This window comes from Triturus cristatus, chromosome 8, assembly GCF_964204655.1.
Source record: "Triturus cristatus chromosome 8, aTriCri1.1, whole genome shotgun sequence".
Lineage (NCBI taxonomy): Eukaryota > Metazoa > Chordata > Amphibia > Caudata > Salamandridae > Triturus > Triturus cristatus.
The window spans coordinates 1,268,159,933-1,268,187,810 of NC_140591.1; the positions used below are offsets into that span (position 1 = coordinate 1,268,159,933).

A 27,878-nucleotide genomic window follows, 5' to 3' on the forward strand; every position below is an offset into this window, starting at 1 on the left:
TGCCCAATGCACAAACCATATTTTGCGAGTCAGTAACCTATTACTAGCTCGCAAAATATGGTTTGAGACTCCCTATTAGGAAGGGGCATGCCAAGGGCGTCCCTTCATAATAGCGAGTCTAACAGCAATGTATGATTGTTTATTACTTACTTCAAGTACGTGGTAAACCACTAGCAAACAGGAAGGGGTCCCCAGGGGACCCCTTCCCCTTTGAGAGTGTGTGCAAATTTTTTTTTTAGAGTACTGCTCTTTAAAAATGAAACAGAAATGTTTCATTTTTCATTTTTTTCCTTCCTTTTTAAATGCAGCCCTTTTTCCTTAAAAGAAAATGGGCTACATTTAAAAAAAAAAACTGCTTTATTAACAAAGCAGTCACAGACATGGTGGTCTGCTGACCCCAGCAGGCCACCATCCCTGTGGGTGTTGGCCATTCCTAATGGGGTCGCAAGTTGCACCTGCCTCATGAATATGAGGTATGCGATTTGTGACCCCATTAGGAATCGCTAGCATTTGTTGTACATGCATTTTGCGAGTCGTAAATTACGAGTCGCAATGCGACGCAATTTGCGAGTCACAAAATGTAAGGGTCGTACATCTGGCCCTAAATGTATTTTTTCTTACACGCTGGCTTGCATATGGAAGGCACGAATGCAGCAAAATCCAATTGGTGATAACAAATATTCTACTGTTCTAGTCTCCCACATTTTTTCTACTAAAAATGGTTCCTCATTTATGTGGGTAGACCTGGTGCCTGTGACAGGAAACGTCCCAAAAAGCAACATGGACACATCACTTTTTTCCCACTAAAATATGACCCTTTTTTTCAAACTGGGTAGCTGTGGATTTTGAGCACTAGTTCATCCGGCACCTAGGGAAACCTTGCAAACCTGTAAATGTTTTAAATCTAGACATCTAGGGGAATCCACGACAGGGTGACTTGTGTGGCTTTCACCAGGTTGTTTCACTCAGTCCCTTGTAAGCATCATATTTTGACAAAAAAAACATATTTTGCTCATATTTCTGTGACATAAGGTTCTGGAATCTGCGGGGAGCCGCAAACGTCATTACAACCAGCATTCCCCTAAGTCCTCTGATAAAAATGGTACCTCACTTGTGTGGGTAGCAATAGTGCCCGCAACAGAAAATGACCCAAAACGCAACATGGATACACAGGGGCAGCTCCTCCACTGCTCTTAGAGCAGGTGAAAGGAAAAATAAAATGATAATAACCTAATTATTATCATTTTATTTTTCACTACGTGGGGTGGGTTAGGGTGGGGGGGCTGGTAGCACAGGGGAGGAGTGGTTTTCACACTCCAAGTGCACATAACTGCTTGGCCGGGTGTCTTGGGTCGGCAAACAGTCATGCGCACTTTGCATGTTCCCCACCAGGCTGTATTGCACAGCCCTCTGAGGAACATGCACAGGCTCACTATCCCTGTCTGAGTGCCGAACCACGGTGCTCAGACCAATCACAATGCTGCATTGCAGTGTTGTGATTGGCTTAGGGGAGGGAGCCAGGGTGCTCCCTGTTTCTGCAACCGAAGCTGAGGAGAGACGGCGCCGTCAGAAGGGACCGAAGCTGAAGCGATACAATGGCCGGCAAAAGGCACTAGGCCCAACCACACAAGCAGCGCAAGGTTTTTATCAGCAGAACTGGGGCAATGCTGTGTGGTAGGAATTTTGTGGATTCCGGAAGTTACCATCATAGACATGTAAGGAAAATGCATGATTTCAGGCAAAGATTGAAGTTTGCAGGGCATTTTGGGTAAGAAAACCTCGTGGGATTCATGCAAAGCACACCATCCTGGAATCCCCTGGTTGTCTACTTTAAAAAAATGTCTGGGGTTGGTAGGTTTCCATGGGTGGCACCCAGCATGGCCCCAAATTCTGCAGCTACCCTTATTGCTGATCTCTCCCCATAGCACTTTAGCGCCTCTTGTGTCAAGGTCTCTTGGCCCCCCACACAAGTTAGGTACCATTTTTATCAGGAGACTTAGGGGGATGTTGTGTTGTAGGAAATCTGTGGCTCCCCACAGATTCCAGAAGTTTTTCTCACAGAAATGTGAGGAAAATATGTGTTTTTAGTCTAAGTTTGAGGCTTTCAGGGCATTGTGGGTAAGGAAATGGTGTGGGATGCATGCTAAGCACACCACCCTGGACTCCCCCGGATGTTTCGGTTTCAGAACTGTCTGGGTCGGGTACGTTTTTCCAGGTGGCAGCCTACACAAGCCCTAAAAGAACAGCCGTTCACCGTTGCAAGTGGGACACTATTGGGAGTTAGCCACACTCTCCTAGCTCATATGTCAAAGCAACACCCAAAACAATCAAACGTCCTCTCACCTGCCACTGGGATGGGATGCTTTGGTCCACAGGGGAACAGAAAGACTGTTGAGCTTTTAGGGGTGAGGGTGAGGCCTGATGTTAGGATTGGCAAGACCCACCACATTATTTTGTTAAAAAAATATATATTCCTGCCATACAGTGGGCTTTCTGCCCCCCAGGGGCAAATTGAGGGCACACCTCCTATCTGCCGCTGGGGAGGAGAGACCGGTTTGTCCCTTTTGGGGTGGGATGTGGCCAATGCCAGAATGCAACACCCACACCATTTTCTTTTGCCCCAAAGGCAAAATCCCTGGAATCGGGTAGAACCTCCCTAACTTTCCTTGGTGTCTAGTGGGCTTTCTGTCCTCACGGGGGCCAGATTGGGGGTAATTCACCCACCTGCTCCCAAGTGGAGCCAGAAAAACCGTTGTCCCATTTACCTGGGGAGAGGGTAAGGTCATGCCCATATGGACAGCCCCACCTCAATATTTTCATTTGAAGAAATCCCTGGTGTCTAGTGGGCTCTCTGCCCCGTGGGGTAGATGGGGGTAATTCCCCATCTGTCCCCCAGGGGAGGGCAGAAAGACTGTTGCTCCATTTAATTAGGGTGGAGGCACAGCCATTTCCATGGTGGGTAGCCACCACCCCTATATTTTGTTCTTTAAAAACTTTCCCTAGCATCGAGTGGGTTTTCTGTCCTCCCTGGGGGCAGATCGGATGTGATTGCCCCATCTGTTCCCTGGAGGGACAGTTAGACTGTTGCCCCATTTTCTTGGGGTGGGGGAATGACCATGCCCTCACCCCTATTTATCCCTAGTGTCTAGTGGGCTTTCTGGGGGGTTGAGTACTCCATCTGCGTTAGGGGTAAAAAAAGAAAGTTGCCCCATTTAGTTGGGATGGGGGCATAGCCGCAGGCCTCATCCCTATATGTTTTAAAAAGAAGTCTTACCCTGGCATCTAGTGGGTTTTCTGCCACCCCGGGGGACAGATCGGGGGTAATTACCTCATCAGACCACCGGGGGGGAAGAAATACTGTTGCCCCATTTGCTTGGGGGTGTGGGCATGGCCGTGGCAATGCTGGGCAGCCTGCACCCATACATAAAAAATCCTAGTAGTCTCTCTGTCCCCTGGGGGCAGATCGGGGAGTAATTACCCCATCTCCCCCCGAAATACTATTTTCCCATTTAGTTGTGGGGGTTCACAAACATGCACATGGTGGGCAGCCCCCAAACCTATATTTTTTTTTAAATAACTAAACTCATACTGGCCTCTAGTGGGCGTTCTGCACCCCCCTGGGGGACACTTGTAGGTAATTACCCCACCTGCCCCTGGGATGGGGGACAGAAAGACTGTTACCCCATTTGCTAGGGGTGGGAGGCATGGGCAGCCCTCACCTCTATATTTTTATTTTAAAAATGAGCACCACAAGGGCAATAGAAATTTGAGGATGTGAGAAAACACTAGTTACAATACAACCTCAATAATACAGTTTAAAACAAAAGAGTAATACAGTTAGATGGCGGATTCCATAGACTATAGAACAATGTAGAAATTATTTGTTTTTTGAAAGGGTATTGTGCCAGATTATCTCAGCCCAGTAATGTTCAACCATGTTGTCTCACTTCATGTGTTTGGTATTTGGTCTCTTAACTCGTGACCAAGTAGGAGATTACTAAGGGCTGTTAACATAAGAAGGACAGAATGACTAGGGGTGTTTTCTAGTGTAGTAGCAGAAAGGTAAAAGGAAGCTGCAGAAGAAATTTGACGCAAGTTGCAAAATTATAACCTGATATTGAGAAAGATTCCATGTCAATACACTCTACAAGAAATATAAGATTGCTGTATTCCAAATTTAAAGAGCAAAGAATGAAAGCTTGTGAACTAAGATGTTTGATATCATTAAGAAGGATACTAGAGGGTTTTGGAAACCTCTCAGTCAAGGTTTAAGGACATTTAATACTGAACCGGATTATATAATTCCATTTGATGAATATATTGAAACTTTACGTTCAAGTACAAATGGAAAGGAATTCATAGATACAGGTAAATGTAACTTTATTAGAAAAATTGTTTCTCCCAAGAGAGTGGAAAATAATGTTATCACCATCTCCCTCTGGAGCACTAGAGCCAAATAATCTCTTAACATATGTTTTCAAGTCATTGCCATGATTTGTGACCCTGCTGAGCTGTGTATGCAGGATGTACAAAATACCTGCTCCTCCAGACTTCAGAGGCTCTCTAGTATTCCACTGCAGAGGAGGCCAGCAGTACATGCCAAGTGTGGGCACTGCTTGCTGTGAACCTTTGTGGCTGTGATACATGCACTACGCATAGCGGAGAAAAGACAAAAAATATTTCCCAGAGTGACCGGACTCTCATATGAATTTGCAAGGGGTGCGGCCTTCTGAGATATACATTCCACATGTTTAAAAGCATTCCTTGTGAGGGAGTCGTGATGCTTGACTGAAGTCTCTGGAACACTGTTGCCAGGAGACTGGAACTCATTGCGTTTTCATCTGGAGTTATCAAGCACTTATTCACTTTAGAGAAGAATTATAGATAACCTTTGAGGTCAATGATTTAGACTTTAATTTGCACAATAGCACTGGATTTATCCTTCCAAGTATAATGAACTCTAGTACACTGGAGTGCAAGAGAGATTGTGCATTTGTTCATGAGAGGAACTAGCAAATCCTATTGTACAGACCTTTTAATATTACTAATATCATGTACGGTACTAAGGTTTTGTGAGAGGTTGGAAAGTGATTGCATATTGTCAAGAAAGAAAGTACAAAGCAATGTATCTTGCGACTCATTCAAGTCACATTATTGATTACAGTACACTGAAGGTAGTTATCTGTAAAGGAATTTGTCATTTTGTGTGTTTATTACAAAAGCTTATCCCATTTTTCAGTTCACAGAATTCATGGAGCTTTCACCAACCGTAGAGAGTGGGTTGCACAGAGATTGTCAAATGGAATATAATATGCCATAGTAGAAATAGGGAACTTCAAGGTAATTAACAAACTGCTAAAAGAGTCATTTCTTGCTGATATCAATGATTCTGCAGTGCAGGTTGAGTCCAAAAGTAAGAATATGCATTGTGGACATATCCAGTGTTTCCCTCTCTCATGTCCTATTCCCCTTTCACCGGTTCTATTGCTGACAGGCATAAATATCTTTTGTATGGTCACCAGTGGGCTAAGGGAAGTGTGGAAACTAGCATTGCTTCTGTTATATCAAGATTGCTAGGTTAAAGCAACCTTGACTGCACCTGTATATATATTTTTTGTAATACTGATAACACAATTTTGTAGTTTTTCTTATGTTCATGTGATTATGAGCTCTGTGTAATCATAAAACATTGTGTTTGAAAGTAACGAGAGTGATTGCCTGAGGATTTACTTCCTAGTTGTTCTTATCCCTGCCTCAGGAACTTTCCATTAGTGTAGGGGGTCCCCTTTATTTGCATTTATCTGCACCTGAGCATTGTCATCATGAGTTATGCAGTTATTCCACCGTCCTGGAAAGTAACTGACTTACGCCCAATTTGTAAGCATGGTCCACCTGAGTTTACCAAGTAACTTTCAATTTATACCTCTTTTACATGCTGAGGGAAAATGTTTTGCTATGTTGCTGCTGGATAAACTAATACAATGGGCTGTAGGTAAACAGTTACTGAAATGTAGGCACGCTGCGATAAATACAATGTGCTGTAGGTAAACAGTTACTGAAATGTGCGCACACTGATTTTCATAAAAATGGTTCTTGAAGGACAACATGCCAACCTTGATCATCTTTGCCTCAAATGCGATTAAAGAGACATCTACCAGTTTGCACATAAGCTATGTTGACTATAGTTCAGCTTTTGATCACTTAGAACAAGACTATAGCTAATGCTTAAAACATGGTACATTAACCCATTATTGTATCTAATAGCAGAATATTACTCCTAGCCCTTCAGTTTGGACTTCTTACTCTCAAGAACTATCTCATAAATACCTCCTGAGACTGGACTTTGGAAGCGGTGCACTTTTGCCGCCTTGCTATTTTCATCAGATAAGGCTCATTTTCCAGGAGCATTTAAAGCAGTGGAGAGATCCTCACCTTAAGCAAAGAATGAAGAAAATTGACAATTAATCCTCTATACAGAAAATAGATTTCTCATATGAAAAAACGCATAGCCCAGGTTGGTCAATCAATAGCAAACTAATTGAGTATTTGAAGGAATACCCCCATTTGCGAAAACTATTTGATGATACACTTAAGCAGGCTTGCCACCTCACAGTACAAAGATAACATACAGTATGCATTAAGTGGGTTGGGATAATGTATGTAATCCTGGTTGGTGGAGGCATGAGAGTGACACTTCATGTAATAAAAGCAAATGTTTGCTTGTGTTTTTATTTTTGCAATATTTATTTATTGGGTTTTAAAAAGTTATTATAGAAAAAGGCATGCAGCATTATGCAAGGGTTGCATAAAAGAGGCCTGTGATATAGGAGAGACACTACAATGCCGTACCATAGGTGTTATATCCAAATTGAGTCGAATGCAAAAGCAACAATAATGCACCTTTGCTAAAGGAACATAGAACTGAGAAACTAGGTGGCTAGAATAACGGGTAATGGGTTTAACTGGGTGTCATTAGTACGGATGCTGAGTAAAGGGTTGGGTCGATTAGAGGGGGAGGGAAGGGTAAGTGGAGAGAGCCTGAGGAGCCCAGGAAAATGGACATGAAATCTGTAATCCAGCCGGTCGGTCAGGGCACTGAGGATAGGGATGTGGCTATAATACAGAAAATTGGCTAGAGAGAGCAGAGACCATGATGCCTGGGGTAGAGGTTGTGCCAGCAGTTCTGGGAAGAGAAAACTGGCCTGGCACGATCTCACACCGGAACAGCCTCATCCATCACTAGAAAGGGGCCCAAATTGCATTAAAGGTGTTGAGTTTAACAATAAACTTATAGGTGGTTCCTATGAAGTTCTATCTGCTATTCATTGCACATGGGCAGGGTTGGCTGCCTCCAGTGCCAGAGAATACAGAGTTTAACCATGGCAAGGGAGGTTGCTATCCACTGGTGTTCCTGTGTCGTTTGATAAGGGAGGTTAGAAACATCATGCAGGATTGCAAGATGAGGGGTGGAAGGGTGAAGAAAGGGGCTATGATGACAGAGCAGGAACCAGATGTCTTCCCAATAGTCCTTAAGCCTTGGGCAGGTCGATAGGATATTGTGCAGGTCACAGCGGTCCACAGCACAGTTCCAGCAGCGGTCATGGGGCAGGAGCTTGGCCAGTTTGAGCTTCCAGGGTGACCAATAGCAGCTGTGGAGTATTCTGAAGTATAAAAATTTGGAACAGGACTCTCTAACGGCTCTGCCATGATCATTCAGGCTGGTCGCCCACTCCTCGGGTGAATATGTTTAACCCAACAGCAATTGCCACAGCACTCTAGTCGAATTGCTGGTGGGTTTTAAGTGGGAGGAATTCATGAGTAACTTATAGAGGTCAGAGACCACCCCAAAAGCACCCCAGGGCAACTAGATATTGAAGTATGGCAGAGGGAGGGAGCTCCACTGGTTGCCTGTGTTATTGTATGGTTACTTTTAATGCATCTATAACGAGGCACTATTTACATTTTCACCTCTTATATTGTGCCGTTTCTATGCGAGAAAACACAAAACAAGTAGTAATTGTAGTTCCTATACTATTTGAATCCCTGTATCTTTGATTAATATTTGTTCAAGATCATTTGAACAGTTACGTTAACAGTACCTTTTCCAAGCCACCCTTTTGCACTTAATAACTAGATTCTATGTCATATTCTTTAACAAGATAGTTTTTCTATTCATCACCTACTCATATGGCATCCTTTAAACAAAGAGATATATAGTGTAATAAAGTACAGAGAGTTTGCATTGTGTGTGGTAATTACTGTGTAGCAGCTGCAATCTTCTCTGGTGTGTGGTAACTGTTTAGGCACGTCAGAGCCCTTTATATGTTGACACATAAGGTAATATCTTTGGAGCTCATTAAATCCACTGTTCATTCAAAGATCAAAACAATACCACACAAAGCTGAGTTTGACAACTATTGCACTACAGAAAAAGTGGATAACATTGGCATAATTGCTGATACTCGTTTACAAGCTAATATTCAAAATCCAACCCCAGTAACATTATCTTGGGTTTCTGCTTGTAAATAGATGAATATTACTAGTAAAACTACACCAAAAGGATTAGAAATAACCTACCTTTCCTACGCAAATCATCTCCTTAGCGAGTGGTGGATACCATTCTTAATAAAACCAGGACTCTCAAACCCGATACGAAACATGAAAAAAATCAAGAAAAGGAGTAGGATAATAATCTTAGATTTTGTGACCTTCTTGAGGGTGTAGAGGGGGATGAGGCTCTTACATACATGCAACATTCATTATAAACATGCTGACGCTGTCTGATATTAAGGACTCAAATATTTAGAAAACACATTGTCTAGGACTGAGACAACACTTAACAGCAATAAACTAAATCTAGAACTGGAGTGTTTTCATAAATATACTCATCTCGTAAATATGTTTCATGTATCCAAACGTGATACTTCCTCAAGCAATAGCTAAAGTAATTGTTATCAAAAGAGAATATTTTGGGGCTTTCATATCCAATAAAAAAAATGAATTCAGCCAGATATTGGTTTGTTCACACATGGTTCTTTAAGATATCACTAAGAGAATGAACAATAACAATTATTGGACAAGGTTAAAGAATACATAAGAAACCATACGCATGAGAACACAGGTGCTTTATAAACTTAGAACTGTTGGAAGATCCACATATAGAGTTTCATTATAGTTGAGGTAGGAGGTAGTAGATTTATTGTATTTTATTCATTGAATCTCTGAACTTAATAATTGGTAAATTCTAGTCTAATGTCACTTGTTGGCTTTCTTGAGCAAAGAACTACAAGCATGCCAGTTAAATTTCTCTTGGTGGAAATGGCCTAACCTGGTTCTATATAATAAGATTGTTGGTCATTAAATAATACACCTGATTTCATTACTTGGGATTGTAAGAAATTGGGTTAATGGTTGAGAAGGTTGAAGTCCCTTCTCAAGCAACAACCACAATACCAATAACAAGAATAATATATAAGGTCACTAAATATGAAGCCAGAAGTCTGTCTCCTGAGATTAATGGCATGGCCAAAAAAAAAGAAAAATAGGCTGCAAATTCATAGACTTTATTTTATGAGTTACAACAGGAAACATTTCCATGAACGGGAAAGCCACTACTGCTCATAGTATACAGAAATTGATTTTTTTTTTAAATAAACTTTTATTGGCATTTCAGAAAAAAGAAAGAAACAAAGCTTCATGTAACTTCTTTGATGAGCATAGACCATACATTATCTCTTCCAACTGGAACGTTCTCCACAAATCTTTTGACATGTTTATACATTTTCCATGTTGCAGCCTAATACTCTGACAATGCAATTTTTACACTGAATCTCGCTACCAAGTTCTTGTAAGCTCCTTTTAATGTTAACGTTTCTGGCCTATATCTATGTTATTCCAACTTATTCCTCTATCTCCCCCCACCCCTCTTGTTGGACAACTGATTTTCTTGTCATCTCTCTGATGTGTCTACTATTCCAATATCCTACGTTCGTGTACTCGTGAAGTCTGTGAGTTATTCGTCCAGGTCTGTGAGTTCCCTGCTGGTGGGGGATGTAGCTCATTTATCATTGCCGACCATGCCTGGAGGTCATCTACTAGATTTTGTCTCTCCTAACTTGTGTCATTCTTACTCTCTCGGCAATTGCCTACTCACACATGTCTTTCAAGCTTCGGGGGTGTCGGTTTTTGCCATTCAATTGCAATGCGTCACTTTGCCATTGTTAAGCCCATGATCCCAAATTTCCTGCTTAACTTCTTGTTTTTTGGTGTTGGGAGCAGACCCAATCTTACTGTCCGCACTTCCCTTGGGACCACCCAGCCCGAGGCCGTTCTTAATTTTTGCAACACCTCCTCCCAGAACGTTACCACCGCTGGGCATGTCCACACCACGTGCAGGAAGTCGGCCTCTAGCTCCTGGCATCTGGGGCACTCACTGGTTCGCTCTGTGTAAAGTTTGCTGATGACTCTCGGAGTAAGATAGGTTTGGTGGACATAGTTATATTGTATTAACTTAAAGCGGGCATTTGAGCACCCCAGTTTTACCCCTTCATGGATCCTATCCCAGTCTTTCTCTGTTATATGTTCACCCGTCGCAACTTCCCATCTCGCCTGTAGTGGGAGCGGTTTTCTTGGTATGTCCAAGCGGATTGCTTTGTAGAGGTGGGTTATCATATGCCGTCCTTGCGCCATATTCAGCATCACCTGTAGAGTTCTCATTACCGGTGGCTCCTCTTTGAATGTTGGCCATATCTCCCTGGCCACCTGCAATATTTTTGCATATTTTAGGTATTGTCCAATGCCGAGCTCGAAAGAGGCCTCTGCATTTTACCGTGAGATAAACTGCCCCTTGTGGTATAAGTCTCCCATTGACACACATCCTCCCTCTTTCTATTTACGGACCAACATTGATTCCACGATCTTACCCTGGGATGGTCCACAGGAGGGCCTTAGGTGCATATGGTGCATGTCTCACCACTTTTCTGATTGTGGATTCCCAAATCTCCATGACGTGTCTAATAAGGTACCATGCTGCACCAGGAACTCCTCTACCTCTCATTATTAACTCCGGAAGGGAGCCGACCCCATATGACCCTTCCAGCAGTCTTTTTTCCCAGTTATCCTGGTCATCTAGCCAGTGGATCGAATGCTGTAGTTGTGCAGCCATATAGTAATGTTCAATACATGGGGCATTTACCCCACCCTTTTGCCAGGGTTTCTGTAACATTGAGAAACTTACACACTTGCGTTTGGGACCCCATAGCAGGTCCGTCATCAGTATGTCTAATTTTTTTAAGATACTGGATGGAATTTAATATCATGAAGTTTGCAGTGCATACAAGCATCTCGGTGAAATTACCATTTTCGTAATTTCCCATAAGAGATAACCGCAAGTCCCTCCAGAATCGCACTGAGCCCAAAATTCCTTCTACCTCTCTGCCTATATTGCGCTTCAATAACTTTTCCACCGGCTGTGCCAGCCTGATCCCTAAATATCTAGGGGGGTCCGATGCCCAGGGCAAGCCCACCTCAGGTAGCGTGTCCACCAGATGGATCGCCAAACCCCCCAGTGGCACTAATTTCAATTTCATTGGGTTCACCCAAAGGCCCAACACTCTCCTGAACTCCTCAAAATAGCCATCAAAAGTATACAGAAATGGATATAGTAAACTAAGTACTGGGCTGAACTAGAAGGGGACATGTTACATATGGAGAAGCAGAGGGATAATTCAAAGCAGATATACCTCAAGCTTGGGGCGATCTGACACAAATATTAATTAGCACTATAATTGATGACCAACCCCCATGAGCAGACATCACACAACAAATATCAGAGATTAACACACTCAACATTGACACCGGAATCACAAATAGTTTTCAAGACATACACTTACAGGACCCAATAAGATACTGATCTATACAATCAGCCTGGTGACTCGAATTGTTGCGGACCTCATCGGTTGATGGTTTAAAGTTAGATCCTTTATAAGCACCTTAATTGGAAGCATCTGAGGACATTGATTACAGGGGTCTTCAGAATTGTTGTAAAAGCATAGTGACTAATGAAAATAAATGTCAAAAACCACTTAAATATGTTCAAAAAGTGACATTAGCAGGGTTAAGCTGGCCCTGATTACTGGAACACATACTAATGCGGGCAGATCTCTCCAAACATGAAAAAAAAGGGGAACATGGGAAAAGGCAAAGCGGTAGAGACCCCACAACCTAAGGTCACCAAGGTGTCCTTCAAGTTAGGCATATCTTGCAGGCTCGGGTGAAAGGGACAGATCAGACCAATCTCAAAAGTCAGACTTAAGACATCAGTTATATATTAATAATGGGTTAATAATAAAACTATCAGTTTAATTGATTAAATGCTTCCACATGAGTGGTCAACTAACAGCTACAGCATCATGGACGTGCCAATGAATTTATGCCATAACATCAGCAATAAATGTCCCTAAATCAAGCTGAATAATCACTCCATCATCAATATGTTTATTTTGTAAGTGTACTCATTTTGATCTGAAACAATGGATTATACATTTCAGTAAACAGATTTTCACTGTTGTTTCATGCATCAGCATTATATTTTTTTTAATTTTCATTTTGAACTCACTATCCCCTAATTACAAGATTATGGGCCTCATTAGGCTGGCAGATGGACTTCTGTCCGTCCCCTATCCATTCGGAATGGGGCCCGCCCGCCTACAAGGCGGCGGTCCCACGCGATAAATTACGATGCGTCCGCCACCACGGTGGTCCCAATGCCTATTCTTTGTATTGCATTGTATTGTGGCGGGTGCTGCGGTCTGTAGCACCCGCCACAGTACAAAGAAATGACATGTCACATATCCCTGCATTACGTGATAGGCACCTTGCGGTGCCTGCCACATGGTTCTGGGATATATAGGGCCCATGTCTGGGGCCCAGGGGGCAAGGAGGGCCTGCTTCGGGTCCCCATGTCTGTTTCCGTCTGCCTGATCACAGCAGGTTGACCACTGCTGACAGACAGGCAAAATGGGATATCATTATCCCTACGGTGGTGCCTGGCAGGCACTGCTGCCATTCTGTGCATTGCGGGAGGTCCGGCGGCCAGTCGGAATCATTCTGACTGTTGAGAAACCGTGGTGGTCGGTCTTTCATTGCCGCCACCGATTTGACCGCCATTGTAATTTGGCGGTCGGATCGGCCCTTAGGATTGGTGGTGGGACTGCCACAGACGGAATGGCAGTGGCGTTCTTCTCACCATCATAATCGGACACTTAACTTTTAGTATGTGAATTAATTTTGTACAAAAACTTTAATCTGTCATTGACTTAATGCACAAAAATCTTGTCTCCTAATGCCAGTCTTTTATATTTAGTAAAAGTGCTGTGTCCCCAAATACCAGATGATCATTGTAATTAGAACTAAATATATATTTTTTGTCCTTAAGTATAATTCTATCATTTTTAGATCTGGCCTAGTGTCAGCTTTAGATGTTTTCTCTGTCATGTAAGCAAAAATATATATTTTTAAAAAACATGCCTTTAATCATTCCTTGATAGGTTTAAGATGAGCCCTCTTCATCCACTGGTCTGCTCAACTGTCATTCACATTTTACTTCCACCTAATACAACATGCAGCATGGAGCAATGGGTCAGCCCCCTTCGGGCACTGGCTTGCTTGCACTATGAATGATAGCATGCTGCCTATTCACAAGTGTGCATCAGCTGGAGGCAAATACTTTGCTTTGACAATGTTTTTTTCTTCCCATTCTTTATCCATGTAATTTTTCAACCACCTTTCTTTCATCCTTGTGCCAATAAGAATCCTATTTTCCTGTGATGTGCTTTAAAACTATAAAGTGTTTCTATACCTGTTCGAAGTATACCTGCGTGCTAGAATGTATCCATGCTGTTCTATTAAAATTATATGCAATGGTTAATTTGTTTTAATTTACATTTACTAACATGTAAATACTTGTTAGTAATTGTCTATATGATAGTCATTACAATTATGCTTCCAGTTACCCTCATCATATACCAGGAATTGTTATCATGTACTTAGTTACACTATCATGTTGCAGGTTTAACCATCCTGTACCCAGGTATCCCCATTGCATGCCTGTAAATGCCATTGTCCGCCCTGAATTTCACCACATGACAGCCAAATCCATGATGTGCCTTGGGTATCCTTCTTATGCCATTATATGCCACAGTGTTCCCCAGACCACAGTCAATGCCACAGTAATCCTCAGACTTCCCTCCTTATGGCAGCAGTGGCCACAATATGTCCAAAGAATCCTTCCTGTGCCCCTCAGTACATATTATGCCACAATCATCCTTCACATGCAAGTCAGTAGCATTATATGTTACAGATATTCTGTCGTAGGCCAGCCAGTTTCGTGGTGTGCACCATATGTCTCCCTATTTGCAAGCGAAGGCCATGATGTGCCCTCAGTTTGTAAGTAGATGCTGTGATGTGCACTATACATCCCTCATATGTCATTCTTAATGTGCCCTGTGCACATCTACCCCCCATATTTTAGTCCATGTCATGATGTGTCCCAGGTGTATTCAGATAAATATGTCAATCACATAACGTCCACATAGAATTCCCCATATGGCAGTACAGGCTATTTGGTGCCCAGGGGCCTCCATAAGCAGTTCAATTCCATAATATCCCATTACACTTTACCCCTCTGCCTCAAGATATTTCCAATAAATTAATATTTTAGGAGTGTGGGAAGTAGTAAATTCTTATTTAACTACACAAACACCAAAACACTTCAATATAAGTTTCTGTTCCAATCCAATTTACACGATCTGTAGTCCTACATGTTACAAAGTATCATGAGTCTACAATTCTGTATACTTTCCTTAACGTCCCATCCGATTATGTTTCCACAAAACGGAGTATTCCTAAATTATACAAATTGTCCAATCTTTAATCCTTGTGCAATATATCTGTCGCAACCTGATTCTTTGGGGAATTCCTGCAGAGGCCAACACATGTTGTGCAGTTATCGGTCTGCTTCTTCAGGGCTGCAGAAACAATGATTACATCTTTAGTTTTATTTATTAATATACCCAAAATTAGATCATCACCAATCATCAATTGTTTAAGTATATCTAACAGTTTACAATATTTTTACACGTAGACAAACCAACACATCAAACAATGTAGCACCCGCAATCTAATCATGTTTTCCATTCCTGCATGCTTTCCAATAGTGAATTTCAAATTCATCAAATTAACATTTAATTAAAATGGTTTGCCTCTATGTTTTTCAATCAAGTCATAAATCTTATTCACATTCAGTTATACATGTTGCAAATTCATCAAACCTCACTATTAAGTGAAAGCAATTTGCCGTATGTTATTTAGACAGGTAATGAGTTGTTATTTACCTGAAAGATACGCTTACATAGCCCACAGTTATAAGACATAATTAAATGACTGAATGATTATCCAAAAATCCAATTCCCAAATCCATTTGCTAATACAGAGCCATATAGGAATTAATGTGGACTAAGTGGTTCAACTCCTCCTCTCATTACATAGAAATGCCATCCCCATAGTACCGTGAAAAATATGTAACTACAACTAAAGCAAAAAAGACCCACTGTCTCTTACCCAGTAACAATCCTCAGCCCTTAGTCACATCTGATTAGTGGTCCAACAAGACAACACACAACTTTCATGAATTCCTCAATATGAACACAATAGTAAATGACAGTTCACAATCATACAATTTGACATCAAAACTTGAACTTACAAACAAAGAACACACGAAATGTATATCTAGGCTATTCACAGCCCTCTAATATCAAAAGAATAAAAAAAAACTGAAATAAATATTTAATCCTTCTTACCATCATCAAAACACAATAAAAATCTAGTCTGTTAATTCTTCAGTAATCTCCTGCAAGGTCTCCCAATTCAATGATACCTCATTGTGCAACTGTGAAATTCATACACAAATGATACAACTAAGCATCGATGTGAGAATTGGAAACTACTGCGGCTATTGGACGGTGTTTTGCAATTGACAAGCTAATGAAGAGGGACATCATATTAGACACTGACTTGGGGAACATTAACACAGTAATGGGGATGAGAAGGGTTTAGAAAGCCTTCGACAATTGTAGGTTCAGTAATAGGATATCGTTTAAGTAATTAGACACTGTTTGAAAAACGCAGGAAATGATATCAGAGACTTATTTGGGAATGAGTATTTGAAGGGTAGACTCCCTTCAGTCCGGTCTGTCTGTATTTCTACATGTCGAGTGATGGAACAGAGTAGAAGGTAGAAGGAACAGTATGTGATGAATTTGGAATGATAAACTAGAAATGGAGGATGTTTGATTTAATTTTGACCTATGAATTTGACTAGAATTTAGGATGTATAATTTGCGTATTAATTTTCTAGTTGAACAATACAGTACTATACAGAAAATCTCAGATTAGACAACGCAGTGCAGTAGCCAGCTAAACAGACTACATTTTAGGAAATACCATTATGGGACCTACAGAGCTGTTCAAATGTACCAGTATACTGAAAACCATATAACTGCATATGTCTCTCACACTGTTATCCACCATGCTGCTATGCGCTGCATCCCATAACACAATAACCACACCGCTGTAGTCATCACACACAACATGGAAATCATTCCCATATAGGATTAACACAAAGACAATATCCTTCCAGTGGCACACCCTGCATGGTGTAGCGTGCTACCCATGTAGGCATGCACTTCAGCACCCCACATGTGGTAGTAAGCGTTATATAATCCTGCAATACAATGCAATACTAATTTGCCGACTTAACCATTTTTGATTTTTTTTTATTCTAAAGAGGACATCAATGATCATTTTAGACTATTAACAACACTCCTGCATTTACTCTTTACTCATATTTTTGTGAATTCCACCTAGTGTGATATATATGGAACGTGAAATAGGTTCCTTAGCCACTGTAAATTGTTCTGTCGTCAGTAAAAAACTGACCAAGCTGATTCATACAGAACCTGCTTCACAAAGATAGACCATAACTCTGCTCCAGCACAGGTAACCCCCTGCATGATTTACAACTTTGGACTAATCTAAAAACTTACCACTAATACATTTGGAAAGCTATGGAAGTCACAGCTGTCCAGGCATGCACGTGGGAAAGCCATGTGACTTTTTTCTCGTTGTTACTTCCTAGTGACGAATTGTTGCATAAAGCAATTCTGCCTTAGGGGAAACTGGTCCTCTGTGCAGTTGCTCATTTTTAATTTGTTTCATGCCTGATGGAAACATTTTCTTTCTGGGCAAACCCCTACACCGGCAGTCCTAAGTTGGTAGGGGTGCTCCCCTTTGCCACCCGGGAAAGAGATTAACTGCAGCCCTGGGCAGGAGCATAACTCTGGCCAGTTCTATAATGGGAAATTGTACAAAGGGTAGTTTGTGAATGCCCCAAACTGACGTTTTCGAGATGTACCACACCTTGAACCACACGTTCCATTGCGTGGGACTTACTCCCATGTAATATTGCACTGTCGTGGGGGTAAGTACACAGTAGTAAATAGACTTAAAGTCCTTCTTGGACCAAACATGGCTTTGTGGTGTTGAAACTTACTTGACTGATGAATTTAACTCAAGGAATCCCTTAAATGTATGTGGCGATGGCTGCTTCAGAAATCTTTATGTTTGCACTTTTGTATGTTTTTACACTTATGGACGTATTGCCTAATAACAAATGCACTTATCTTTTTGTTATGTTTATTTTTTTTCTATGGTTACAAATATGCCAATCCAGTTCAAGTGCTATTTTCAAGAAAATGGTCTACAGGGAGTTTGAAGTGGATTTTGTGAAAGAGATTCCAGCTCCGGCAATCTCAGGTAAGAACAAAGTCTCTGTTTGTGCCGAAGACCTTGGTCAGCAATAAATAGCATTCTTGGATAGTTAACTTAAGTATTGTCGCAGTGCATACTTAAAAATTTACTCATTTAGGGCACGATGCATGAATTATTGGTCACAAAATACTGGTCAATAAACTGTGACCAATATTTTTGAGAGCAGTAAAAATTTTTAATTTAACCAACCTAAGTACCAATAGCTCGGTTCTTAAAAGCCGATATTGGAGTGGGTCAGAATCCCGCTTAACTACAATTGCTTGCCTCTAAAGGGATGGGGGCCTGCTGGTTTGTGTAAAAGTTACAGACTCCCAAAATGGGTTGAGTACATTGCTAAAAGCAGTATTTCAGTCACAATCTCTGAATTGTTTTACTAATGACCAAAAAATTGCCTTGTACATCTGGCCCAAAATGTTTTATGCGTGGCGCTCAAACATAGGAGTGGAGGTCCCATCAGGTACTCCAAAATAAAAAGTTATGCAGCAAGTTGCTAAGAAAAACAGGACTTCTAATGAATAGCATAGAACAAAATCTCATGGCACTGAAAATAATTCTTTCGTTATCCAGCTATGTGGCACTTATTTTACCAAACTGATATGTTTGAAAGACTGAGTTGGAATATTAAATTTGAAACGAATCCAACGGATTGACAATACTGAAAATGTGACTCTTTTTGACTGGGAATGATTGAAGAGTCTCCAGTGTGGGGCGTAATGTAGTCATTGTGGTGGAGGCCAAAAATGGGCTTGTTTTTTTAATTCTAATTTCAAGAAGCATACAAACAGAAATACATGTTATTTCCTAACTAATGGAAGCCAGATGGAAATGCACTCAGAATGTTGCCTTAGGCCACATGAGTTGGATGTATTTCCACTGTTGTTCTGGGTGTAGCTGGAATTCTTGCCATAGCAAAGAGTTTTACTGTACCCCCATGTCAAATGTGTTGTATAATTAGGATTTCCTTGGTAATTCAGGCTGACCAGAGTATCTGGCATCCCTTTCTTGTCATAAGAGCATTATACTATAGATGCAAGAAGCAATTCAGCTTTAGTGATTTATGTGCTATATTCCATATAATTGTGTACTCTGCAACATCCCATTGTCTGGGTCTTTGGAGATATATCAATGACTACCCAAGATAGTTATAGCCAGTTCAATAGATTGATGAGCTGTTTAGTACAGTTCAAATTTGGTCATTTGAAACCCCTAAAGACACTGATGCCTACAGTTTTTGTCATGCATAGCGTGGGTTTTATGCCATATCAAACAAAAGATTTTATTTCTGCTTCAGTTTTTGATAAGATTGAGTGGGCTATGAGTGAGCATTCCGAATGCATAACTGAACCTCAGTGTGACCATCATTACAATGACTTTTGCTGTGCACGGTAATGAAAATATCATGTTACAAAGACATTACCTTATCGACTACAATTCTGCTAATATGCTAGGATATTTTACTCAGGCAATACCACTGGCAAGGTATTTGTGATAGAGAATTCTAGTGGGTATATTTTGTCACTTGTCCCAGACTGACTTTTTACCTTGAAAACTCAGAGAACCTCGATATGACATTCAGCCATACAGGCATCAAGGTTTGTGGGCTTGATATTTTTAGCATGTAAGTGCCATATAGAATGAGTTACAAATCCCTGGCAGTTGTAGGTATTTCCTTCGCTGCTGACATTTTGCACATTACTACCATCAATAGTTCTAATGCCAGGAGGAGTGACAGACGCTGTTCCTTGCCTTTTGCCGCTGTAGATAGGGAATGGAGCATACGAAAAGCCATTGCATGTGACAGAGGCCATGGGTTCTTGGTAAAATAATTTTACTTTGTTTCAAAACTCAGACCCAGTCCTGCCTTCCACAATATTCGGAAGAGGTACCTCAGCTCCACCTGGTCAAACGCTTTTTCGGCATCTATTAAAAAGGCTATGTCCTGGTCAGGGTCATCTTCCATAAATGTGTTCTCAAATTATGTTTTAGTGATGGACGTGCCACAAATCCCACTTGGATTATGTGCATCACACAGGAAATAAACTTCCTAATTTGGTTTGTCTGCACTCTGCCAAGAATCTTTATATCTGAATTTATGAGTGAGATTAGTCTATAATTCATGTAATAAAAAGCATGTTTAGCAGGTTTAGTTATGATAGAAACATTTGCTTCGTTAAATTTAAAACATTTACCACCCATGTCTGTTGCTTCTTTAAAGGCCTTAAAGAGCAGAGGAACAAGTATTGTTTTGGCACATACATATCTACCTGTGTTATCACACTATGTCCTTCAGACAGGAATTCCATTGATTTATGAAATCAAATGTTGACTATGCTTCTCTTGTAGTCTTAGGAGTGTCCATTAATTGTGTATTGGACATGATTTCATAAAAGCACCCTGTCATCCAATCACACTTCATTTTCTCAGATTCTGTATAAGTCTGGTAGCTTTCCCGTGACAAGACAATATCCCTCTTTATAATGGCTGGGAATGCAAGTGTTTTTTCCCTTCTCACAAAGGTTGAGAGGCAGTCAATATGTTACCACCATATGGATAGATTTTTCACTGTTGATGCCATCTTCGTCAGTTCCCAGAGAGAATATGGGATTCAGTTCCTCTTCCAACCTCAGTGAAGGGTACCAGGGGCACAACATACTTTGGCAATTGAGGTCAGCTATTAGCTATTCCCAGACGTTGAAAGTTATTTTTATTATACAGAGGAATGGTGTAAAGCGTTTGTGGAAGAACACTGTTAGGTGACTTTACAGAGACAGCAAGATTCCCGACGTGCCAAGAGATAAACAAAAAGTATAGAAACAGTAAATGACAAGTGCAAATTATGTAGGCCATATCTTATTTTTTGATCAGGTTAGCCTCATTAGAGAAGTCAGAGAAGAGTGTCATTCTGCCACCTTGGAATTTGTAAGGGCTATTCTTTTTGGCAGCAGCAAGGAATCATCATGTTTGTCTGAGCCAGTAGCGGAATGCAGTTATGGTCTAGTTGACTCCCCAGACCCTGGGATTTTGTGCACACTCTGTCACCTATGTAACTTGATGGGAGGGTCAAATGTCATTTCATAATTTTCAGTGTGAACTTCAAGTGGGGTTGTCACCTTCTTTTTCTTGCACTCCAAAGATTTTAATATTATCCCTTCCACTCATATCTTCCAATTCCATATTTCATTACTACAATCATGAAAGTGCAAACCCTGCTTCTCCACAATGTCTAATGTTTTGTCAGTGCACACCAGTTTGTACTTATGAAACAGTTCCTTTTAATTAAGGTTTGATAAGACATACTTTTGCTTACACCTCAAGGCCAGCGAGGATAGGTTGATGAGCAAGGGGGATCTTCCTTACATTATAAGTCTAACCCTAGCTGAACTTCATTTTCAACTCCCCCTCACTTCACATCCCCTACCAAGGTCCAACCTGATAAGTACACTGTTGCTTCGCTCAACAAGAAAACTACAACCATCATTGTCCAATTACCAATCCTTGGAATCAAGTGCGTTATTGTGTTGCCCATGAGTTCCACCGAATTCAAAAGTAGATTACAGATGTTTGCCATCTACCCGCCCCTATTGTAGTCGTGAATGAATGACCGTTATTTAATCAATTAATTTAAATGTTTCCAATATATTGTTGAAATAATTAAGATCATTACAATACATTAACATTTGAAGTAGGTGCAAAGACGATTATAAAAACAATGATTTTACCCGAAAAGAGGAAAAGGAATTTCAAAATAACCTGTGACATGTTAGTAAATGATGTTAAAAAGTCAATTAATGCAATAAAGTAGTGTTGTTGAACTGGGTGTACTTGAGTGCACATACTCCCACTATGCTGTTACAACAATTATCAATAATTCTCTTATCCTATCTTTTCTAGAGTTGTTATAACAGTTCCAAGTAAAACTGAAAGGAGCAGTATAAGGAGGAGAGAAGGCATCTAATATATAGACCGAGTTAAAATGCAAAACTTGGTCTTAGCTGTTTTTATGCTTCTTTCCCCCATTCATTCCCAATGGTTAAAGTGGCAGCCATGATAAAGCAAAAGAGCAAGTCAGGTTTCTGCAGAAATTTGTTCACCAAATGATTCTTAATTGCATTTGAAACTGTCTATTAGTCTTCCTTGTTTGCTTAGATCAGTTGATTCCTAACTGCAATTGTGAACTATTTGCTAGTTTCACGTTTTAATTGAGTTATGTTGTCACCCATAGCAACTCACAGAGTGGATCTGCATGACTGCTGCAGAAAATTTTATTCCATAACTGTGAGATTTAGATGTTTTACTTTCTGTTCTATTAAAGTGAGAAATTTGGTAATCAGCAGCTCAACTGGATGTTGGAACCTTCATGGCATGATGGCAGGTTCTTATTTGGAGCAATTTGAATAGTGGGTTTAAGAGCCCAATTCTCTCCTCTCTCTGAACAGGTGCACAAAAGGTGCAATGATGATTCAACATAGTATCCACAGAATCCGCGATTGTTAGCTAGATGTTTTGGTTATTTGAAAATCTTAGGCGCTTAAAAGCAACGTGAGCCCCTGACAAAGCGGGCAACATCCTACCTTGTTTCTGAGGCCAACACGCTCTTCTCCACCTGACAGACTCCCGGGGTGCAGTACAGCCATCTTCGTCGTCTCCCTCCCGCCGCCGCCATCCTCAACGCGGCCGCTGTGCGGAGGGGGACTACCCTTCCCAGGACCCTTTGCAGCGGACGGGAAGCGGAACTTGAACCCGCCTCCTGTAGTCTCGCGCCCGGAGGCGCTTAAAAGCAACGTGAGCCCCTGACAAAGCGGGCAACATCCTACCTTGTTTCTGAGGCCAACACGCTCTTCTCCACCTGACAGACTTCCGGGGTGCAGTACCGCCATCTTCGTCGTCTCCCTCCCGCCGCCGCCATCCTCAACGCGGCCGCTGTGCGGAGGGGGACTACCCTTCCCAGGACCCTTTGCAGCGGACGGGAAGCGGAACTTGAACCCGCCTCCTGTAGTCTCGCGCCCGGAGGCGCTTAAAAGCAACGTGAGCCCCTGACAAAGCGGGCAACATCCTACCTTGTTTCTGAGGCCAACACGCTCTTCTTCACCTGACAGACTCCCGGGGTGCAGTCCGCCATCTTCGTCGTCTCCCTCCCGCCGCCGCCATCCTCAACGCGGCCGCTGTGCGGAGGGGGACTACCCTTCCCAGGACCCTTTGCAGCGGACGGGAAGCGGAACTTGAACCCGCCTCCTGTAGTCTCGCGCCCGGAGGCGCTTAAAAGCAATGTGAGCCCCCGCCCCGCGGGTCCGCGCGCGGGCAGCGCCGGGCTAAGCCCGGGCAAAGGGCGGGCCGTCTGTGGCCGTCCGGGGCTGGATGAGGCCGGGCCGGGCCATATCTCCTGGTCAGTACCGTTGTTAATGATTTATTTTTCTCTGCTGGATTATAACCTCTACTCTGAAGTGTGTTAGGCTGTGACCCTTGTGAACTAGTATATTGCATTGGCACGTATGCTTTGCACTGTGATTATCAGTCCCCCTATTTGTGTCTGACTAAGCTTACTATCTGCTACCATAAGACCAGGCACCAGCCGGTGCTGTAATAATAGTTCACAGCACTGGGTGAAATGATGAAACGGGGGAAAAAGACTAACACCAAATCTCCTGCCACACGGTCACATACCAGATTGCAGACCACGGACTCGCAGCCCTTACCGACCCTGACTGCTATAGATAAAATGCTCCAGCAGACTATTGGGGTTGTGGCCCCCGCTATCGAGAACACTGAGAGAAGGCTCTCCATCACTCCATCTCTATGTATTCCAACACAGGAAATGAACATTTCTACTACCACGAATGAGATGCTGGGAGCCAGCTTATGCATGTCATCTTCATATGTAGACTTGCCCTGTAGCCAGCTACCTGTAGAAAACGACAAGCAGCCCCACACTAGGCCCAATACTTTAATCCCGCCCGCTGTTACTGGGAACAAGTTAGACACACGAAAATCCTGCTCTAGAACTAGGAAAAAATGTAATACCACTAGGCCAGGTAAACTCAATCATACAAACCATGATCTGGTGACCCCCTCTAATAGCTCCCTTGACCCCACCACAGGGATACCATGCTGGGTTGCCAGTATGGTTACGGAGTTACAAACGTCCCTAGAGAGGATAATAATAACACAATTAAAGCCATTAGTGTCAAAAATTGATAAACTTATCTCTGCAATTAATGCTAAAGGGGGAGACAAAACAAGGATAGCCAATCCCCCTAAAAATATGGGACCCATTACCGTGGAAGCTGAACCACCCAAAATCTCTTCCCATTTAAATAGCGGAAGTAAGAAAATTCCAACACAGAGTAGTAATATAGATTTAACCACAGACACATCAAGCTTAACCTCTGTTCCATCAAAAAACGACCACCAAGATACTAGTGCCTGTCCGACAACAATTTTGACAGGTACAGCAGATAAAACTGTGACGAGGATGAAGGAAATGAGCCAGGGGCCCAAAACCACCATACCCATGGGAAATGACACTATAATGAGAACGAGTTCCTATCAGCTCCCAACAATAAACTTACCCCCAGAAGCCCAGCCATTTGTTGTAGCACTTGTGGGAGTGCCACCCCTAACTGAGGGAAAAAGAGAAAGGGATGATGAACTCAAAAATAAATGTATCCAATGGCTAACGGCCAATATGCCCTTACCAAATAATATTTCAGGCGAAATCCTTCTTGCTAGAAGAGTGGAATGGATAGGGAGGAACCCCAAGACCATAGCAGGAGATGTGATAATCTTAAATTTTAGGGATACCAGTGCTGTGCATTACATATGCAGCTCTAAGACCTATATACAAAACACTCAAATATCTGCAGTACATCTCTCACACTTTTACTCCGTCCCCAGTTTGGAACTACCCTGGCAATGCGTCAGACCAACAAGAAGAGGGCATTATCGTCCGCCACTCCTTGAAAATAGAGGGCTATATAGGGAATGCGGATTCACCCGTTCTTTTCCTCCCCCGATACAATCGCACTGGAATAGATTCAGTGTGTTGGAGGAGGTGGATTGACTTATCCCAGAAGTAAAACTAAACTCCCATCCCATTGCTGAGATCTCTACCCGGGTAGAGACAAGGGTGGAGAAAATACTGCAGGAAGACTTGAGAACTACCTTATCACCTGAACAAAGACCTAAGGAAAGGGCATTTAATGCCAATACCGAGGATAATATGGGTTCTGAGGATCCGAACAAACACTGTATTCATTTGGTCTCATGGAATATAGCTGGTATTAAAAATAAATTGCCTTCCCCGGAGTGGGCAGGATTTATGGCCAAATTCGACATCTGCCTTATGCAGGAGACCTGGGCACTTGAAAACAGCGCCTGTACAACCTTTGCCACTTACGACACCTTGGCATCATTTGCAGGAAAAGGTCGGCCTTCTGGTGGACTATCAATCTGGATAGCCACACACCTGGGAGTCCAGGCCACTCAAGTACCAACAAAATCCCTGGACTTCCAGTGCGTCCTTTTAAAACCCTTAGGTAATCCCCCAGTGGCAATAATAAATGTATACTCAAGACCTACCAAAAGCGGAAAAGAATCACCCGTAATTAGCGACCTGGCCTCATTTATTCTAGGGCTTGATCCCTCTTTTGCCCTAGTGATTGGAGGGGACTTTAACTGCCAGTTCGAACCGCTGGGAGAAGCCGAGTTGGGTGAACAGGACGAAGTTGATGAGCTGTGGCACATCCCTACTCTTGATATTGCACCAGTAAGAGCCTGGACACCCTTGGCACTACAAATAAAATCCTTCTCCCTTGCAATGTCTCTGCGGGCATGCAATGGTAGATTGGAATCCGATCGCCCAGCAGCTGGAACATTCAACAGATCCAACAAAGCCTCCATCATTGACTATGTAATGATTGAGGCTAAAAACTGGGACAAGCTGCTGGATTTCAGAATCGAGAATAGACAGGACAGTGACCACAATGCACTGATCCTTACTCTGAAGCCAGGGTCTTTTGGCTTGAAAAATACTGCGATTAATCCTGCTCTAGCAATTCACCCCCTTGTACTAACCAATAACAGAAGGCGGGTGAAATGGCCCCAATTGGCACAGTCACCCCAACAACTTGCCAAAATGTATGTACTGGCCACGCCATTTATAGCTCAGATGGCCGAAGGTAAAGAGCACGCGCAAATACTGGGCACCCATAAACAACTAGTTGTGGCACTGGCGGATGTTTTCCATCCTGTAATCCGTGCTAAGAAACATATACCAAACACCCATCCTTGGTATAATACGGACTGCAGGAGATTACGCAGGGAACTTTTAATGGCAATTAAGTCAAAAAACAAGGCAGATATCAGAACCCTTAGGAAGGCATATAAGGAGGAATTACGTAGGAGCCGGCTGGATTGGGAAGAGGATATATGGGGAAAATTGAAGAATGCCCTGAACCTCAAGGACGCCAAACTTTTTTGGGCCCTAGTGAATAATACCAGGGGAAATAGTGCGGAATCTTTTCTCCCAAATATTGCGCCCGCAGTGTGGGAAGCCCATTTTGCGACCCTATACAGCTCCCCCCTTGGTGAGAGGGCACCTCATCTGGAAGGCTTCACTGGCACATTAACAAACCTGGATTGCCAGAGTGACCCCAGTACGCAAAGACCCATGATACCTGTGGAATTCCTGGACCCCGTAGATGCCAGAGTCAGGGTAGCTTCAGAAAGCATTGATAGAATATCAATCAAGGAAGTAGAGCATGCCATCGCTAGGCAGCCTCATAATAAAGCACCCGGCCTTGACAAAGTCCCTGGCGACCTCTTCCACTCCCAACCTAGGATCTGGGCACCCTATTTAGCGGCACTGTTCAATGCAGTACTCGAGGGAGCTAACATCCCAGATACATGGGCCGGGGCCGAAATTGTCCCTATATTTAAAAAAGGTTCCCCCTTGGTGCCCTCAAACTATAGACCGATAAGTCTCTTGGACACCTCACAGAAACTTATGGGTCGGATCATTTTGGACAGAATTCTAGAATGGGCAGATGAAAGCAAAATACTAACCACCCTACAGGCCGGGTTCAGAGCCGGGATCTCGACTCTGGACCAACTTTTTAGGTTGCAGGTTTTGTATTGGAAGACGGTAATACTGGAGGGTTGTAGCTTATACCTGGTATTTGTTGACCTACGGGCCGCTTTCGACCTCGTGCCCAGGGAAAAGCTATGGAGGGTATTGGAAGATCTAAAGCTCCCCCCATATTTACTAGAGCTCCTAAAGCAGTTCCATAAAGGGAACTATGCCCAGGTACGCTGTGGGAAGAATGGCGATTTATCCGACCCTTTCCCCGTCACCAGAGGAGTTCGCCAGGGCTGTGCCTTGGCACCCACACTTTTTAGTCTCTACATAAATGGCCTGGTTGGTGACCTGGACGCGGTCAGGAATAATGACGCCCCTCGCCTGTCATCTGGACGGGTGCCCGCTTTGATGTTCGCTGACGACACTTTATTATTATCGCGGACATCAACGGGCATCCAGAGGGTCCTGGATGGATTTGTAACATTCTGCGCTCTGCGTGGACTTGAAATGAACTTAGATAAGACAAAGTACATGATTTTCGGCCCACCTAAGCGCACCCGCCCCTTCCCATCTTTGAATGGCACTCCGCTCGAAAGGGTCAGAACCTTTGTTTACCTGGGTGTTACCCTGACCGAAGATTTCGGTTGGGGCCCCCAGGTGACCAAATCTGCCCTAAAGCTGACACAGGTAGCTGGTGGCATTAGCAAGTTTCACAGGAAAACGCAATTTAAACCAGTGTCTCCAGCCCTTGAAATGTATAGGGTTCAAGTAAGACCTACCGCTACATACGGCGCAGAACTCTGGGGCCACACCCGTGTATTACCCCTATCAAAGGCTGAACACACATTTGTTAGAAACTTGCTAGGGCTCCCCCAGAGCACACCTCTCGTCCCCTTGAGGTTAGATCTAGACCTGGAAC

General features: G+C 42.6%; 1 protein-coding gene across 1 annotated transcript in view; it reads left to right on the forward strand.

Annotated features, from left to right (window-relative positions):
- The window catches only part of F5 (coagulation factor V), a 582,702-nt gene that overhangs the window by 41,022 nt on the left and 513,802 nt on the right, over positions 1 to 27,878 (forward strand). Inside the window, exon 2 of the mRNA XM_085622982.1 lies at positions 17,789 to 17,871. Coding sequence (XP_085479108.1) covers positions 17,789 to 17,871 — 83 coding nt within the window. The remainder of the gene's footprint in view (positions 1 to 17,788; positions 17,872 to 27,878) is intronic.